This window comes from Mustelus asterias, chromosome 21 (genome assembly GCF_964213995.1).
Source record: "Mustelus asterias chromosome 21, sMusAst1.hap1.1, whole genome shotgun sequence".
Taxonomy (NCBI): domain Eukaryota; kingdom Metazoa; phylum Chordata; class Chondrichthyes; order Carcharhiniformes; family Triakidae; genus Mustelus; species Mustelus asterias.
In genome coordinates, this window is record NC_135821.1 from 13,688,920 (window position 1) to 13,705,757 (window position 16,838).

At 49.6% G+C, this 16,838-nt stretch overlaps 1 protein-coding gene across 1 annotated transcript in view; it reads left to right on the forward strand.

Annotated features, from left to right (window-relative positions):
* Positions 1 to 16,838, forward strand: part of tmprss6 (transmembrane serine protease 6) — a 70,547-nt gene that overhangs the window by 45,799 nt on the left and 7,910 nt on the right. The window contains exons 10-15 of the mRNA XM_078237440.1: positions 582 to 691; positions 4,827 to 4,969; positions 6,936 to 7,034; positions 11,345 to 11,458; positions 13,142 to 13,258; positions 16,365 to 16,530. Coding sequence (XP_078093566.1) covers positions 582 to 691; positions 4,827 to 4,969; positions 6,936 to 7,034; positions 11,345 to 11,458; positions 13,142 to 13,258; positions 16,365 to 16,530 — 749 coding nt within the window. The remainder of the gene's footprint in view (positions 1 to 581; positions 692 to 4,826; positions 4,970 to 6,935; positions 7,035 to 11,344; positions 11,459 to 13,141; positions 13,259 to 16,364; positions 16,531 to 16,838) is intronic.

A 16,838-nucleotide genomic window follows, 5' to 3' on the forward strand; every position in this document is an offset into this window, starting at 1 on the left:
TCCCTTGTCCCTTGCTTACTATCAAGTTTAAAGTTTATTTTATTAGTGTCACAAGTCAGCTTACATTAACACTGCAATGAAGTTACTGTGAAAATCCCCTAGTCGCCACACTCCGGCGCCTGTTCGGGTACACTGAGGGAGAATTTAGCATGGCCAATGCACCTAACCAGCATGTCTTTCGAACTGTGGGAGGAAACCGGAGCACCCGGAGGAAACCCCCGCAGACGCGGGGAGAATGTGCAGACTCCACACAGACAGTGACGCAAGCCGGGAATCGAACCCAGGTGCCTGGCGCTGTGAGGCAGCAGTGCGAACCCACTGTGTCATTGCGCTGCCCACCAGCAATTCAGCCAGTGACAGAATTTTCACCCACGGCCACCTTTGGCTTGTAGGTCCATTTTTAAAACCACAAGTCTTATTCAAGAGTTCAGTCCGTCCATACGTGATCTGGGATTACCTCCATCATCAGTTTCCCGGGTGTGGTCTAATCAGGCCTTTGTACAGCTGTAGCCTATCTTCTACATTTAAACTTGAAGTTCTGCAATTTACCTTTCCTGCAATCTTTCCGATCTCCAACACAGGTGCCATCCCTGGACTATGGCATCAGTCTGTGGTTTGATGGTTACGAACTGGATACACCAACCTTCACAAAACCCTGCTCGCAAGGTCAGTGGAGGGTACAGAACAGGAAGTAAGTTCAATATCTTTCTTAATTGCCTTTATTTTTTTGCTTTTCTTTCCTTCTACGTTCTTCTTGTTCTACCCTGGTGGCAGGGTGGCGCAGTGGTTAGCACCGCTGCCTCACCGCGCCAGGGACCCGGGTTCGATTCCCAGCCTTGGGTCACTGTCTGTGCAGAGTTTGCACGTTCTCCCCGTGTCTGCGTGGGTTTCCTCCGGGTGCTCTGGTTTCCTCCCACAGTCCGAAAGATGTGCTGGCTAGGGCGCATTGGCCGTGCTAAATTCTCCCTCAGTGTTCCCGAACTGGCGCCGGAGTGTGGCGACTGGGGGATTTTCACAGTAACTTCATTGCAGTGTTAATGTAAGCCGACTTTAAAGTTTAAACTTTAAACCCCCCCTGCCTTCATCATTTCTGAGTCCTTTACAAGTTACAAGTCACTCCCTCGGTGCCGCGCTCCCTCGGTGCCGCACTCCATCTGTGCCACATTCCCTCGGTGCCACACTCCCTCGGTGCCGCGCTCCCTCGGTGCCGCGCTCCATCTGTGCCGCGCTCCCTCGGTGCCGCGCTCCCTCGGTGCCGCGCTCCCTCGGTGCCGCGCTCCCTCGGTGCCGCGCTCCCTCGGTGCCGCGCTCCATCTGTGCCACACTCCCTCGGTGCCGCGCTCCCTCGGTGCCGCGCTCCCTCGGTGCCGCGCTCCCTCGGTGCCGCGCTCCCTCTGTGCCGCGCTCCCTCGGTGCCGCGCTCCCTCGGTGCCACGCTCCCTCGGTGCCGCGCTCCCTCGGTGCCGCGCTCCATCTGTGCCGCGCTCCCTCGGTGCCGCGCTCCCTCGGTGCCGCGCTCCCTCGGTGCCGCGCTCCCTCGGTACAGCACTTAGCCAAGATTTTGTGCTAAAATCCCTATAGTGCAGAAGGAGGCCATTTGGCCCATCGAGACTGCACCGACATGCTGACACAGCATCTTACCTAACCCTAACTCCACCCTATTCCCATAAACCCAAGTATTTACCCCACTAATCCCCCTAACCTACACATCTTGGGACACTAAGGGGCAATTTAGCATGGCCAATCCATCTAACATGCACATCTTTGGAGTGTGCGAGGAAACCGGAGCACCCGGAGGAAACCCACGCAGACACAGGGAGAACCTGTTGATATCACTTGAACACAGAATTGTTATATTTTCCTCCAGCTTAATCCTTAGGACGATTAATACAAAAAAGGACTTGCATTAATGTAGCACCTCTCATGTCCTCAGGATATCCTAACTGCTTCAATTAAAGTTTTTTAAAGTTTGAAGTTTTATTTAAAGTTTATTTTATTAGTGTCACAAGTTAGTGTCTTACATTAACACTGCAATGAAGTTACTGTGAAAATCCCCCAGTCGCCACACTCCGGCGCCTGTTCGGGTACACTGAGGGAGAATTTAGCACGGCCAATGCACCTAACCAGCACGTCTTTCAGAGTGTGGGAGGAAACCGGAGCACCCGGAGGAAACCCACGCAGACACGGGGTGAACATGCAAACTCCACACAGATAGTGACCCCCAAGCCGGGAATTGAACCTGGGTCCCTGGTGCTGTGAGGCAGCACTGCTAACCACTGTGCCACCGTGCCGCCCAATGCCCATCCATAGTGAATGAAATGCTTTTTGAACTCTCGTTGCTGTTGGAAGATGGGAAACGCAGGAGTCAATTTGCACACAGCTAGCTCCCAACTGAAATCGATGAATAGATAAACTGTCCCGGTGACGTTGATTGAGGGATAAATATTGACCGGAACAATTGGGAATAACTCCAACCCCAACCGCTCTTTAATATAGAGAGGGTGGACAGGAAGTCGGTTTAACGACTCATTCAGAAGACAGCGCCTCAGGCAGCGCAGCATTCCCTTAGCACTGCGACGGAGTGTCAACTTTGATTACTGGTGCTCGGTATCCTGAACTGGAACCTGAACTGAGAGTCTTTGGCCTCAGAGGAGGAGATTGTTACCCACTGGAGCACGGCTGACACAAGTCCGAGAGCCCACACCTCCCAGGATCAGTGTGTCTCCTTTGTAAAAACGTTGGTGATACGTTTGTTTCCTTCCTGTGTATTCATAGAATCCTTACAGTGCAGAAGGAGGCCATTCGGCCCATCAAGTCCACTCTCTGACAGAACCCACCCTCACCCCTATTCCCATAGCCTCACATACTTTCCCCACTAAGCCCCCAAACCTTCACATCTCGGGACACTAAGGGGCAATTTAGCATGGTCAAGCCACCTAACCTACACATCTTGGGTCATTAAGGGGCAATTTAGCATGGCCAATCCATGTAACCTGCACATTTTTGGACACTAAGAGGTAATTTAGCATGGCCAATCCACCTAACCTACACACCATTGGACACTAAGGGGCAATTTAGCATGGCCAATCCACCTAACCTACACACCATTGGACACTAAGGGGCAATTTAGCATGGCCAATCCACCTAACCTACACACCATTGGACACTAAGGGGCAATTTAGCATGGCCAATCCACCTAACCTACACACCATTGGACACTAAGGGGCAATTTAGCATGGCCAATCCACCTAACCTACACACCATTGGACACTAAGGGGCAATTTAGCATGGCCAATCCACCTAACCTGCACATTTTTGGACACTAAGGGGCAATTTAGCATGGCCAATCCACCTAACCTACACATCTTTGGACACTAAGGGGCAATTTAGCACGGCCAATCCACCTAACCTGCACATTTTTGGACTGTGGGAGGAAACCGGAGCACCCGGAGGAAACCCACACAGACACGGGGAGAACATGCAAACTCGGCACCGACAGTGACCCAAGCCGGGATTTGAACGCGGGTCCCTGACGCTGTGAGTCAGCAGTGCTAACCACTGTGCCACCATGCCTCGTGACTCAAATTTTCTTCTTTGTATCTTTTAGCATCCAAACCTAGCTCCTCCGTTATCTCAATACAGTCAACCCGGGTAAATCACCAGCGTGCAATTTTCACTTGGTATTCCCTAAGTGCTCCCAGATAGCTCCGCAGGTCAGTTTACCCTTTAGAACCGAGATGAGGAGGAATTTCTTCAGCCAGAGGGTGGGTGAATCTGTGGAATTCATTGCCACAGAGGAGGCCGGGTCATTGAGTGTTTTTGAGACAGAGATAGATCCGTTCTTGATTTGTAAGGGGATCAAAGGTTACGGGGAAAAGGCGGGAGAATGGGGTTGAAAAACATATCAGCCATGATTGAATGGTGGAGCAGACTCAATGGGCTGAATGGCCTTATTCTGCTCCGATATCTTATGGTCTGATGGTGTAGAGTTAGCCGGTGTTGCTACAATTGAATTCAGTAGCCCAGGTCAACATGGAGAAAGGATAGACTGGCACTGGAGGGGGTGCAGAGGAGATTCATTAGGTTGATTCCGGAGTTGAGAGGGTTGGCTTATGAGGAGAGACTGAGTCGACTGGGGCTATACTCATTGGAATTCAGAAGAATGAGGAGAGATCTTATAGAAACATATAAGATTATGAAGGAAATAGATAAGATAGAAGCAGGAAAGTTGTTTCCACTGGCGGGTGAAACTAGAACTAGGGGGCATAACCTCAAAATAAGGGGAAGCAGATTTAGGACTGAGTTGAGGAGGAACTTCTTCACACAAAGGGTTGTGAATCTGTGGAATTCCCTGCCCAGTGAAGCAGTTGAGGCTACCTCATTGAATGTTTTTAAGGCAAGGAAAAATAAATTTTTGAACAGTAAAGGAATTAAGGGTTATGGTGAGCGGGAGGGTAAGTGGAGCTGAGTCCACAAAAAGATCAACCATGATCTTATTGAATGGCGGAGCAGGCTCGAGGGGCCAGATGGCCTACTCCTGCTCCTTGTTCTTATGTTAAAGTTAGCTGTCAACAACTATTGTTCTGTCTTGGGCCATGCACACTATTGGAGGAGAATTCAGCCCATGTATTCCTCGGTTGAACAATCTGTTCAGGATTACATGAAGAATGGGCACTTTTGTCAGGGTGTAGGGTGGAATGTTCCATACGCCACTGCCTTCAGAAAACAAAAACAAGGGAGGCCCGCAGCCTCAGGCCTAATTGAGGCCTACGCTCCAGGCTGCGCTGCAATCCCCACCTCCTCACACGCTTCTCCTCTCTTCCCAGGCTGTGCGGGCAAAGGATGCTGCAGCCGTACGCGGAGAGAATCTTTGTCGTGTCGCTGACCACAACGGTGACCTTTACCTCCGAGGTGACCCTCACAGGGCCTGGAATCCAGTTCTCCTACAGCCTCTTCAACCAGTCGGACCGTACGTCTGAATCTTCCCTGTCTTCAGTGGGTGAGGGGGGGGGGGGCGCACAAGTATCTGATTACATCATGATGTGCCTTGCAAAACATAGAAAAATAGAAATTAAAAGCAGGAGGAGGCCATTCGGCCCTTCGAGCCTGTTCCGCCATTCATTATCATCATGGCTGATCATCAAATTGAATATCCTGATCCCCCCCTTCCCCCCCATATCCCTTGATCCCTTTAGCCCCAAGAACTAAAGAAACATCAAAGACATAGAAACATTAATCACTCCTGATGAATGGGAAATAGAATCCCCAAAATACTTCTGGCAAATCTTAGCATGTTATTTATTTATGGCGTCGCTGGCTGGGCCAGCATTTATTGCCCATCCCTAGTTGCCCAAGGGCAATTAAGAGTCAACCACATTGCTGTGGCTCTGGAGTCACATGTAGGCCAGACCGGGTAAGGACGGCAGATTTCCGATCGATAAATGACAATGGTTTCATGGTCATCAGTAGATTCTTAATTCCAGATATTTATTGAATTCAAATTTCACCATCTGCCGTGGTGGGATTCGAACCCGGGTCCCCCAGAGCATCACCCTGGGTCTCTGGATTACTAGTCCAGTGACAATATCACTAGGCCACCACCTTCCCATTTTAATCTTCACCCGCACCTGCCACACCCACCCTCCCCACGGGTAAATTTCACGGTTATGCCATTGACATAAGCAGCTGCCCTGCCAGTGCCGTCCATTCCAGATCATAGGAACTCGCTGCAGGGAAACATTCTCATCTCCTCTCCGGATAGTTTGACAATCGTCATAAATCTGGGCCCCCTGGTTCACGGCCCCTCTGCTAGTTTGGTTTCTCCTTCTCTAACCTGCTTGTGATTTTGAACATCTCTATTGAATCTCTCCTTCACATTCCCTGCTCTAGGGAGATGAATCTGGCTTCCCCACGGGACCCCTTCATCCCTGTTCCGTTCTGGTCAACCTCCTCCGGTTAAATCATCCCAAGAATCAAAGAAAAAGTTGTCCGTCCATCTGTGAAAATTCTCCAGCCGCGCTGGTCCAAAAGCTGGAAATTCCCGCCTGACCATCAGTGGGGTTTCACATTCTCTGCAACCCGCTAAAATTCCAATGGTGGGCGAGATGGGAGAATTCTGGCCAACATGAGCCCTTCATGGCAGAATAGACTCAGGAGACAGGCTTCTCAGGCTCACCTGGGGAGGGTGGGAACTTGGTGCTTGTGGAACCACAGGGTCTTGCCCCTTTTAAAGTTTAAAGTTTATTTATTAGTCACAAGTAGGCTGACATTAACACTGCAATGAAGTTACTGTGAAAATCCCCTCGTCGCCACACTCCGGCGCCTGTTTGGGTACACTGAGGGAGAATTTAGCATGGCCAATGCACCTGACTAGCATGTCTTTCGGACTGTAGGAGGAAACCGGAGCACCCGGAGGAAACCTACGCAGACACGGGAAGAGCAGGCCTCACAACGCCAGGGACCCAGGTTCAATTCCCGGCTTGGGTGACTCTGTGCGGAGTCTGTACGTTCTCCCCGTGTCTGCATGGGTTTCCTCCAGATGTTCCGGTTTCCTCCCACACTTTGAAAGATGTACTGGTTAGGTGCATTGGCTGTGCTAAATTCTCCCTCAGTGTACCCGAAAAGGCGCCAGAATGTGTCGACTAGGTGGGGTTTCACAGTAACTTCAGTGCGGTGTTAATGTAAGCCTACTTGTGACACAAAGAAATAAACTTTAATGTAACTCTTGGATTTGAGCTGTCATTCCAGTGCGGTACTCTGAACTTTTGTCCCGTGCTGCAACACATTGACGATTAGCTGGATGGGATATGGCCCAGATCCCTCATAGGGTGTGGCGTGTGACAGGGGCGAAGGGGAGAGGGGAGAGTTTTAATCCTGAGTTATCAGCCACTTGCCTTTGCGTCATCCAACTCTCTGCTTGACTCTCTCTGTTACAGCCTGCCCCGATGAGGTCCTGTGTTCGGTATCGGGCCTTTGTGTGACCGAGTGTGACGGACTGAAGGACTGCAGCAACGGAGTGGACGAGAATAATTGCGGTAATAAAAAATTTGTTTTCCATTAAGTCCGCAAAGCCACCCCGAATCTCATGCACTTGCAGAACGGATCACACTCTCAGATGGAGCACATCAGAATGGGCCAGCTACACACCCTTAAAATTCCCGTCCTCTTTTTGAATCTGCAACTGCCCCCCCTCTCCCCCCCGCCCCCCCCCCGCATCACTTTGCCAATCCCCATCCCCGGAGCCTCCTCCCACCCAATAACTAGTTGGGTCGCACGGTGGCACAGTGGTTAGCACTGCTGCTTCACAGTGATAGGGACCCCAGTTCGATTCCCGGCTCGGGTCACTGTCTGTCTGGAGTCTGTATGTTCTCCCCGTGTCTGCGTGGGTTTCCTCCGGATGCTCCGGTTTTCTCCCACACTCCAAAGGTGTGCGGGTTGGGTGGATTGGCCGTGCTAAGTTGCCCCTTAGTGTCAGGGGGACCAGCTAGGGTAAATGCCTGGTGTTATGGGGATAGGGCCTGGGTGGGATTGTGGTCGGTGCAGGCCAGATGGGCCGAATGGCCTCCTTCTGCACTGTAGGGATTCTACTGTCTCCACACGCATCCACTTCTACACAGCGGCACGATGGTTAACACTGCCGCCTCACAGCGCCAGGAAACCGGGTTCCATTCCCGGCCTCGGGTCACTGTCTGTGCGGAGTCTGCACGTTCTCCTCCGGGTTTCCTCCGGGTGCTCCGGTTTCCTCCCACAGTCCGAAAGATGTGCTGGATTGGCCATGCTAAATTCTCCCTCATTGTTACCCGAACAGACGCCGGAGTGTGACGAATAGGGGATTTTCACAGTAACTTCATTGCAGTGTTAATGTAAGCCTATTTGTGACACTAATAAATAAACTTGAATGTAACTCTTGGATCTGGGCTATCTTCCAGTGCGGTACTCTGAACTTTTGTTCCGTGCTGCAACATATTGACGATTAGCTTGTGTTTGCTTAGTTGTCTGTAAATATTGGGACTCTACAAAGGACACAAAACAAGAGTAAGGGAGCCTGAGAGCCAGAGGCCAAAGGCCTTTCCTCTGTTTCCCATGCTGTGCCGAGTATAGCAATGTTTGTTCACTCTGTCACAGGATATGGACGTCACTGGCTGGGCCCACCATTTGTTGCCCATCCCTGGTTGCCCTTTGAGAAGGTGGTGGTGAGCCGCCTTCTTGAACCGTTGCAGTCCCTGTGGTGTAGGTACACCCACAGCGCTGTTAGAGAGGGAGTTCCAGGATTTTATAGGGCAGCACGATGGCACAGTGGTTAGCACTGCTGCCTCACAGCGCCAGGGACCCGGGTTGAATTCCAGCATCGGGTGACTGTCTGTGTGGAGTTTGCACATTCTCCCTGTGTCTGGGTTTCCTCCAGATACTCCGGCTTCCCTCCACAGTCCAAAGATGTGCAGGTTAGGTGGATTAGCCATGCTAAATTGCCCCTTAGTATCCAAAGATATGCAGGTTAGGTGGATTGACCATGCTAAATTAGAGGCATAGAGTCATAGAGGTTTACAGCATGGAAACAGGCCCTTCGGCCCAACTTGTCCATGCCGCCCCTTTTTTTTAACCACTAAGCTAGTCCCAATTGCCCACGTTTGGCCCACATCCCTCTCAACCCATCTTGCCCATGTAACTGTCCAAACATTTTTTAAAAGACAAAATTGTACCCGCCTCTACTACTGCCTCTGGCAGCTCGTTCCAGACACTCACCACCCTCTGTGTGAAAAAATTGCCCTTCTGGACACTTTTGTTTCTCTCCCCTCTCACCTTAAACCTATGCCCTCTAGTTTTAGACACCCCTACCTTTGGGAAAAGATATTGACTATCTAGCTGATCTATGCCCCTCATTATTTTATAGACCTCTATAAGATCACCCCTCAGCCTTCTACGCTCCAGAGAAAAAAGTCCCAGTTTATCCAGCCTCTCCTTATAACTCAAACCATCAAGTCTTGGTAGCATCCTAGTAAGTCTTTTCTGCACTCATTCTAGTTTAATAATATCCTTCCTATAATAGGGTGACCAGAACTGTACACAGTATTCCAAGTGTGGCCTTACCAATGTCTTGTACAACTTCAACAAGATGTCCCAACTCCTGTATTCAATATTCTGACCACTGAAACATAGCATGCTGAATGCCTTCTTCACTACTCTGTTCACCTGTGACTCCACTTTCAAGGAGCTAAGAACCTATACCCATAGATCTCTCTGTTCTACAATTCTCCCCAACGCCCTACCATTTACTGAGTAAGTCCTGCCCTGGTTCAATCTACCAAAATGAATCACCTCGCATTTATCTAAATTAAACTCCATCTGCCTTTTGTCAGCCCACTGCCACCCCGGACCTTGGGTCCAACCACCCAATTGATCAAGATCCCGTTGCAATCCGAGATAACCTTCTTCACTGTCCACTATGCCACCAATCTTGGTTTCATCTGCAAACTTACTAACGATGCCTCCTATATTCTCATCCAAATCATTAATATAAATGACAAATAACAGTGGACTCAGCAACAATCCCTAAGGCACACCGCTGGTCACAGGCCTCCAGTTTGAAAAACAACCCTCTACAACCACCTTCTGTCTTCCGTCATCAAGCCACTTTTGTATCCATTTGGCTACCTCACCTTAGCTCCTGTGAGATTTAACCTTATGCAACAATCTACCATGCAGTACCTTGTCAAAGGCCTGGCTAAAGTCCATGTAGATAACATCAACTACACTGTCCTCATCAACCTTTTTGATTACCCCTTCAAAAAACTCAAATCAAATTTATGAGTCATGATTTACCACTCACAAAGCCATGCTGACTGTCCCTAATCAGTTCTTGCCTCTCTAAATGCCTAAATTGCCCCTTAGTGTCCAAAGATGTGCAGGTTAAGTGGATTGGCCATGCTAAATTGCCCCTTAGTGTCCAAAGATGTGCAGGTTAGGTGGATTGGCCATGCTAAATTGCCCCTTAGTGTCCAAGGATTTGCAGGTTAGGTGGATTGGCCATGCTAAATTGCCCCTTAGTGTCCAAGGATGTGCAGGTTAGGTGGATTGGCCATGCTAAATTGCCCCTTAGTGTCCAAGGATGTGCAGGTTAGCTGGATTGGCCATGCTAAATTGCCCCTTAGTGTCCAAGGATGTGCAGGTTAGGTGGATTGGCCATGCTAAATTGCCCCTTAGTGTCCAAGGATGTGCAGGTTAGGTGGATTGGCCATGCTAAATTGTCCCTTAGTGTCCAAGGATGTGCAGGTTAGGTGGATTGGCCATGCTAAATTGCCCCTTAGTTTTCAAAGCTGTGCAGGTTAGGTGGATTGGCCATGCTATATTACCCCTTAGTGTCCAAAGATGTGCAGGTTAGGTGGATTGGCCATGCTAAATTGCCCCTTAGTTTCCAAAGATGTGCAGGTTAGGTGGTTTGGCCATAGTAAGTGTGTGGGGTTACGGGGATAGAGCGGAAGGAGGGCCTAGACAAGATACTCTGTCAGAGAGTCAATGCAGACTTGATGGGCCGAATGGCCTCCTCCTGCACTGTAGGGATTTATAATTCTGTGAAATCATCCACTGGGCAGTGTCGGGATTGACTCCTACTCCATGCCTCTGGCACCTCGGGGTCACGTTTCTGTCGCATCTCACCATTAAACAGAGCACCAGCTCCAAGGTGTTTCCTCACCCAACTCCCCGGGGCGACCCAGCGAGGGGTCCCCTGCTAGGAAAGAACTCTGGAGCTGAGCCTAACTGCAGTCGTTCAGAGGGATTGGTTGCACTCATGTTCTATGGGCCTGGGGGCCACTTCACATGGAAATCATAACCAGGTTGAAGCCCCTCATCGTTTTACTGTCGGGGTGACAGGTCTGTCTCCTCCTTGTCTCGAATGGGCCGGTGTGTCTTTCTCTAGGTTACCACGAAACCCATGTGCTAACTCACCCATCATATCGGCTCTCCATGGCAACTATTTCAAATAAAACAATGGTAGTGTTGGAATTGCATGTTCCCCCCCACCTCAGATATGGAGGTTAATGTTGATAAATTATTATTGCTGGTTTGGAACGATGTGTGATGTTATCTTCCCACTCTCCAACCCTGCCTTCTGGATTCCATTCTTCCTCCCACTCCCCCCCCCCTTTCCAACATCTTCCTAGTTGGCTGTTTACACTTTGGTTTTTTCTTCCCCCTCCACCTTCTTTTGTTCCTTCCTTTCGGCTGTACATGTAGTTGGGGTCTGGTTCCTGGGCTTCCTTTCTCTCTCTCTCTCCACCGCTCAAGATCCGCCTTTCCCTCTTGTGCCTGTTTCTTCTTTCATCCTCTCTCTCTCCTCCTTCCTTAGTTTGTCCCGTACAGTTTCACTGCGCCGAGGGCAACACCTGCCTCTCCTTGCTTGACGTCTGTGACCGGAGCAAAGACTGTGAGACGGGAAACGATGAAGAGAATTGTGACGAGGGTAGGTAAAGGGCAAACTCCAGCTGGTGCGGAGAAACCGTTCTCTTTCTGAAGAATCTTGTTTGCTTTGACATATCGACTTCAAAAAACTCTGTTGGCGAACCTAGATCCAGCTCATTGTGCCGTTTGCTTGGTTTGTGTTTTGTGATGTTTGTGTCCAGTGTGTCTTTTACACAGTTAAGAAGTCTCACAACACCAGGTTAAAGTTCAACAGGTTTATTTGGAATCACGAGCTTTCGCAGCGCTGCTCCTTCATCAAGGACTTGATGAAGGAGCAGCGCTCTGAAAGTTCGTGACTCCAAATAAACCTGTTGAACTTTAACTGGGCAGCATGGTGGCACAGTGGTTAGCACTGCTGTCTCACGGTGCCAGGGACCCGGGTTCGATTCCCAGCTTGGGTCACTGTCTGTGCGGAGTCTGCACATTCTTCCTGTGTTTGGGTAGGATTCCTCTGGGTGCTCCGGTTTCCTCCCACAGTCCAAAGATGTGCTGGTTAGGTGCATTGGCCGTGCTAAATTCTCCTTCAGTGTACCCGAACAGGCGTCGGAGTGAGGCGACCAGGAGATTTTCACAGTAACTTAATTGCAGTGTTAATGTAAGCCTTACTTGTGACTAATTAATAAACTTTACTTTTGGTGTTGCAAGACTTCTTCCTGTGTCCACCCGAGTCCAACGCCGGCATCTCCACATGATCTACATGTGTGTGAATTTATTGTGTGCATGTGTGTGTGTGCCCCGTGTGTCTGTGTGTGTTCCATATATGTGAGTACCCTGTATGTGTGCTTATTGTGTCATGTGTTCAATGTGTCTGTGTATATATCTGTGCCGTGTAGACACCATAGGTTGGATGTTGCGGTATCACTCACCCCGAGACCCGACATTCCCACCTGCGATCAACAGACCTTTAAAAGGTCCATCAGATTTCCGATCCCACCTGCAACAATCCCCACGGTGGGCGGGACTGGAAAATGTACCCCCGTATGTGTGTACCTTGTATGTATGTGTTTAGTGTGTCTTCCAGTCAGTCTGTTTTGATTTGATTTGATTTATTATTGCCGCATGTATTAGTATACAGTGAAAAGTATTGTTTCTTGCGCGCTATACAGACAAAGCATACCGTTCATAGGGAAGGAAAGGAGAGGGTGCAGAATGTAGTGTTACAGTCACAGCTAGGGTGTCGAGAAAGATCAACTTAATGAAAGGTAAGTCCATTCAAAAGTCTGATGGCAGCAGGGAAGAAGCTGTTCTTGTGTCAGTTGGTACGTGTGTGTGTGTGCATGTGTGTGTGTACCCTGTATATCTGTGTACATTTCATATGTGAGTGTCCTGTGCTGTGTGTCTTTGGGGTGAATTTTCCCGTTCCTGTCCCGCCCGCCATGGGAATCGTAGTGGGCGAGGGGGCAGGCCATGGAAAGGTCCATTAACCTCGGGCGGGATTTTCCGGTTTCGGGGTGAGCGCGGCCGGAAAGACCCGCCCTTTGTGTGTGGACCCTGTCGATGTGTACATTTCATACGCGTACCCTGTGTGTTTAGTGTGCCTTGCATTCACAGTTTGTGTGTGTACCATGTATCTGTGTACATTTCATATGTGTGCTGTGTATGTTAGCGTATCGTCTGTTCTCTGCGTGTGTGTGTGTTTTGTGCTGTGGTTTAATATTGTTCTGTGTTATTCTGCATCCTATAGCTGTGCCATGTGACCTGTTCACCTACAAGTGCGCCGACGGGTCATGTGTGAAGAAGGCAAACCCTCTGTGCGATTATGTGTCAGATTGTCCAGATGGGACGGATGAGAAAAACTGTGGTAAGGAGCTTAACCAATGAAGCAATCTCCACTGGCAAACAGAAAGCAAAAGATTCAATGAACACCAGCGGTCCAAAAATAAAGGTCTAAATCTCACGTTCAGATGTCAAGGCATCCGGAACTTGGTGGCGTTCCTAGCTGTTATGGAGTCAGAAAAGATAACTGATGTTAATCAGCCAATAGTGAAGGCCTGAATGTGGAGAGCCCAGCGCAGGCCTGGTGGGTGAGGATAAGGCCTGATGTGATATTGAGGGCCCAAGTTTGATTCTTGGCCTTGTTCTCTTCGAATCATCGCATCCCTACCGTGCAGAAGGAGGCCATTCGGCCCATCCAGTCTGCACTGACAACAATCCCACCCAGACCCCATTCCCGTCACCCACCCATATTTACCCTGCTAAACCCATGACACTCGGGTCAATTTAGCATGGCCAATCAACCTAACCCGCACATCTTTGGAGTGTGGGAGGAAACCGGAGCACCTGGAGGAAACCCACGCAGACACGGGGAGAATGTGCAAACTCCACACGGACAGTGGCCCAAGCCGGAATTGAACCCGGGTCCCTGGTGCTGTGAGGCAGCAGTGCTAATCACTCTGCCACTGTGCCGCCCTCTTTTATCACCTGTCCCGAGTTGCCTTTGATTTGATTTATTATTGCCACATGTATAGGGATATAGTGAAAAGTATTGTTTCTTGCGTGCTTTACAGGCAAAACATACCATTCATAGAGTACATAAGGGAGAAGGAAAGGAGAGGGTGCAGAATGTAGTGTTACAGTCACAGCTAGGGTGTAGAGAAAGACCAGCTTAATATATGATAGGTCCATAGACATAGATAGGATGCAAAGCTGGACTGAAAAATGGCAAATGGAGTTTAACCCTGATAAATGTGAGGTGATTCATTTTGGTAGGACTAATTTAAATGTGGATTACAGGGTCAAAGGTAGGGTTCTGAAGACTGTGGAGGAACAGAGAGATCTTGGGGTCCATATCCACAGATCTCTAAAGGTTGCCACTCAAGTGGATAGAGCTGTGAAGAAGGCCTATAGCGTGTTAGCTTTTATTAACAGGGGGTTGGAGTTTAAGAGCCGTGGGGTTATGCTGCAACTGTACAGGACCTCGGTGAGACCACATTTGGAATACTGTGTGCAGTTCTGGTCACCTCACTATAAGAAGGATGTGGAAGTGCTGGAAAGAGTGCAGAGGAGATTTACCAGGATGCTGCCTGGTTTGGAGGGTCGGTCTTATGAGGAAAGGTTGAGGGAGCTAGGGCTGTTCTCTCTGGAGCAGAGGAGGCTGAGGGGAGACTTAATAGAGGTTTATAAAATGATGAAGGGGATAGATAGAGTGAACGTTCAAAGACTATTTCCTCGGGTGGATGGAGCTATTACAAGGGGGCATAACTATAGGGTTCATGGTGGGAGATATAGGAAGGATATCAGAGGTAGGTTCTTTACGCAGAGAGTGGTTGGGGTGTGGAATGGACTGCCTGCAGTGATAGTGGAGTCAGACACTTTAGGAACATTTAAGCGGTTATTGGATAGGCACATGGAGCACACCAGGATGATAGGGAGTGGGATAGCTTGATCTTGGTTTCAGATAAAGCTCGGCACAACATCGTGGGCCGAAGGGCCTGTTCTGTGCTGTACTGTTCTATGTTCTATGTTCATTCAAAAGCCTGTTGGCAGCAGGGAAGAAGCTATTCTTGAGTCGGTTGGTATGTGATCTCAGACTTTTGTATATTTTTCCCGACGGAAGAAGGCGGAAGAGAGAATGTGTGGGCTGCGTGGGGTCCTTAATTATGCTGGCTGCTTTGGCGAGGCAGCGGGAAGTGTAGACAGAGTCAGTGGATGGGAGGCTGGTTTGCGTGATGGATTGGGCTACGTTCACGACCCTTTGTAGTTTCTTGCGGCCTTGGGCAGAGCAGGAGCCCATACCAAGCTGTGATACAACCGGAAAGGATGCTTTCCATGGTGCATCTGTAAAGGTTGGTGAGAGCCGTAGTGGATGTGTCAGATTTCCTTAGCCTCCTGAGAAAGTAGAGGCGTTGAAGATGCAGTGGGTGCTTCTCTCCAACACTGCAGTCATTTTGAATGCAAGTTAAGGGGCCACTTCAGAGGCAGTTGACAACGTTGATGTGGCCATAAGACAAAGGAGCATTCGGCCCATCGAGTCTGCTCTGTCATTCAATGAAATCATGTCTGACCTGCTGTGATAATCCTCAACTCCCTCTTCCCGCCTTACCCCCATAACCCTCGATTCCCTTACTGATTAAAAACCTGTCTATCTCAGCCTGGAATATACTCAGTGACCCAGCCTCTACAGCCCCCTACAGTAAAGAATTCCACAGACTCACCACCCTCCGAGAGAAGAAATTCCTCCTTTTCCCTGGGTGGGATTGTGCGGACTCGATTGCCCATCCCTAGTTGCACTTGATCAGAGGGTAGCTGAGAATCAGTCACATCATTGTGACTCTGGAGTCCATAGAATCATAGAATCCCTACAGTACAGGAGAAGGCCATTCGGCCCATCGAGCTCGCACCGACCACGAACCCAACCAGGCTCCACTCCCACAATCCCACACGTTCACCCTGCTAATCCCCATGACACTACGGTCAATTTAGCATGGCCAATAAACCTAACCAGCACATCTTTTGGAGTTGGGAGGAAACCGGAGCCCCTGGAGGAAATCCGCGCAGACGGAGAACGTGCAAACTCCTCACAGACAGTGACCCGAGGCCAGAATTGAACCGCGGTCCCTGGCACTGTGAGGCAGCGGTGCTAACCACTGTGCCACCATGCTGCCCTAAAGGCCCAAAAAAGGCATCCTTTCCAGATGTATCACATGTAAGCCAGACCGGGTAAGGACGGCAGATTTCCTTCCCTAAAGGATATTAGTGAACCAGATGGCGTTTTCCGACAATCGACAATGGTCATCAGTAGATTCTTAATTCCAAATTGTTTTACTGAGTTCAAATTCCACCATCTGCCGTGGCGGGATTCGAACCCGGGTCCCTGGAGTTTCTGGATTAATAGTCGAGAGATAACACCACTAGGCCATCGCCTCCCCAATTAGCCTCGAATTAATGGGTTGCCTTTTCTTCCTCAGAGTGTGGCCTGCAGACCTCCATGAGCAGAATTGTCGGGGGGACCAATGCCACAGAGGGTGAGTGGCCTTGGCAGGCCAGTCTACAGATCGGCGGTAAACACATCTGCGGAGGCATGATGATCAACCAGAACTGGGTGCTCTCTGCAGCACATTGCTTCACAAGCAGGTAGGTACAGAAAACAATCATAGAATCCCTGCAGTGCAGAAGGAGGCCATTTGGCCCAACGGGTCTGCACTGACCACAATCCCACCCAGGCCCTATTAACATGAACCCCATGCATTTACCCTGCTAACCCTCCTGACACTCGGAGCAATTTAACATGGTGAATCCATCTAACCTGCACATCTTTGGAAACTAAGGGGCATTTTAGCATGGCCAATCCAGCTAACCTACACATCTTTGTACACTAACAGACAATTTAACATGGCCATTCCGCCTAACGTGCACATCCTTGGACACTAAGGGGCAATTTA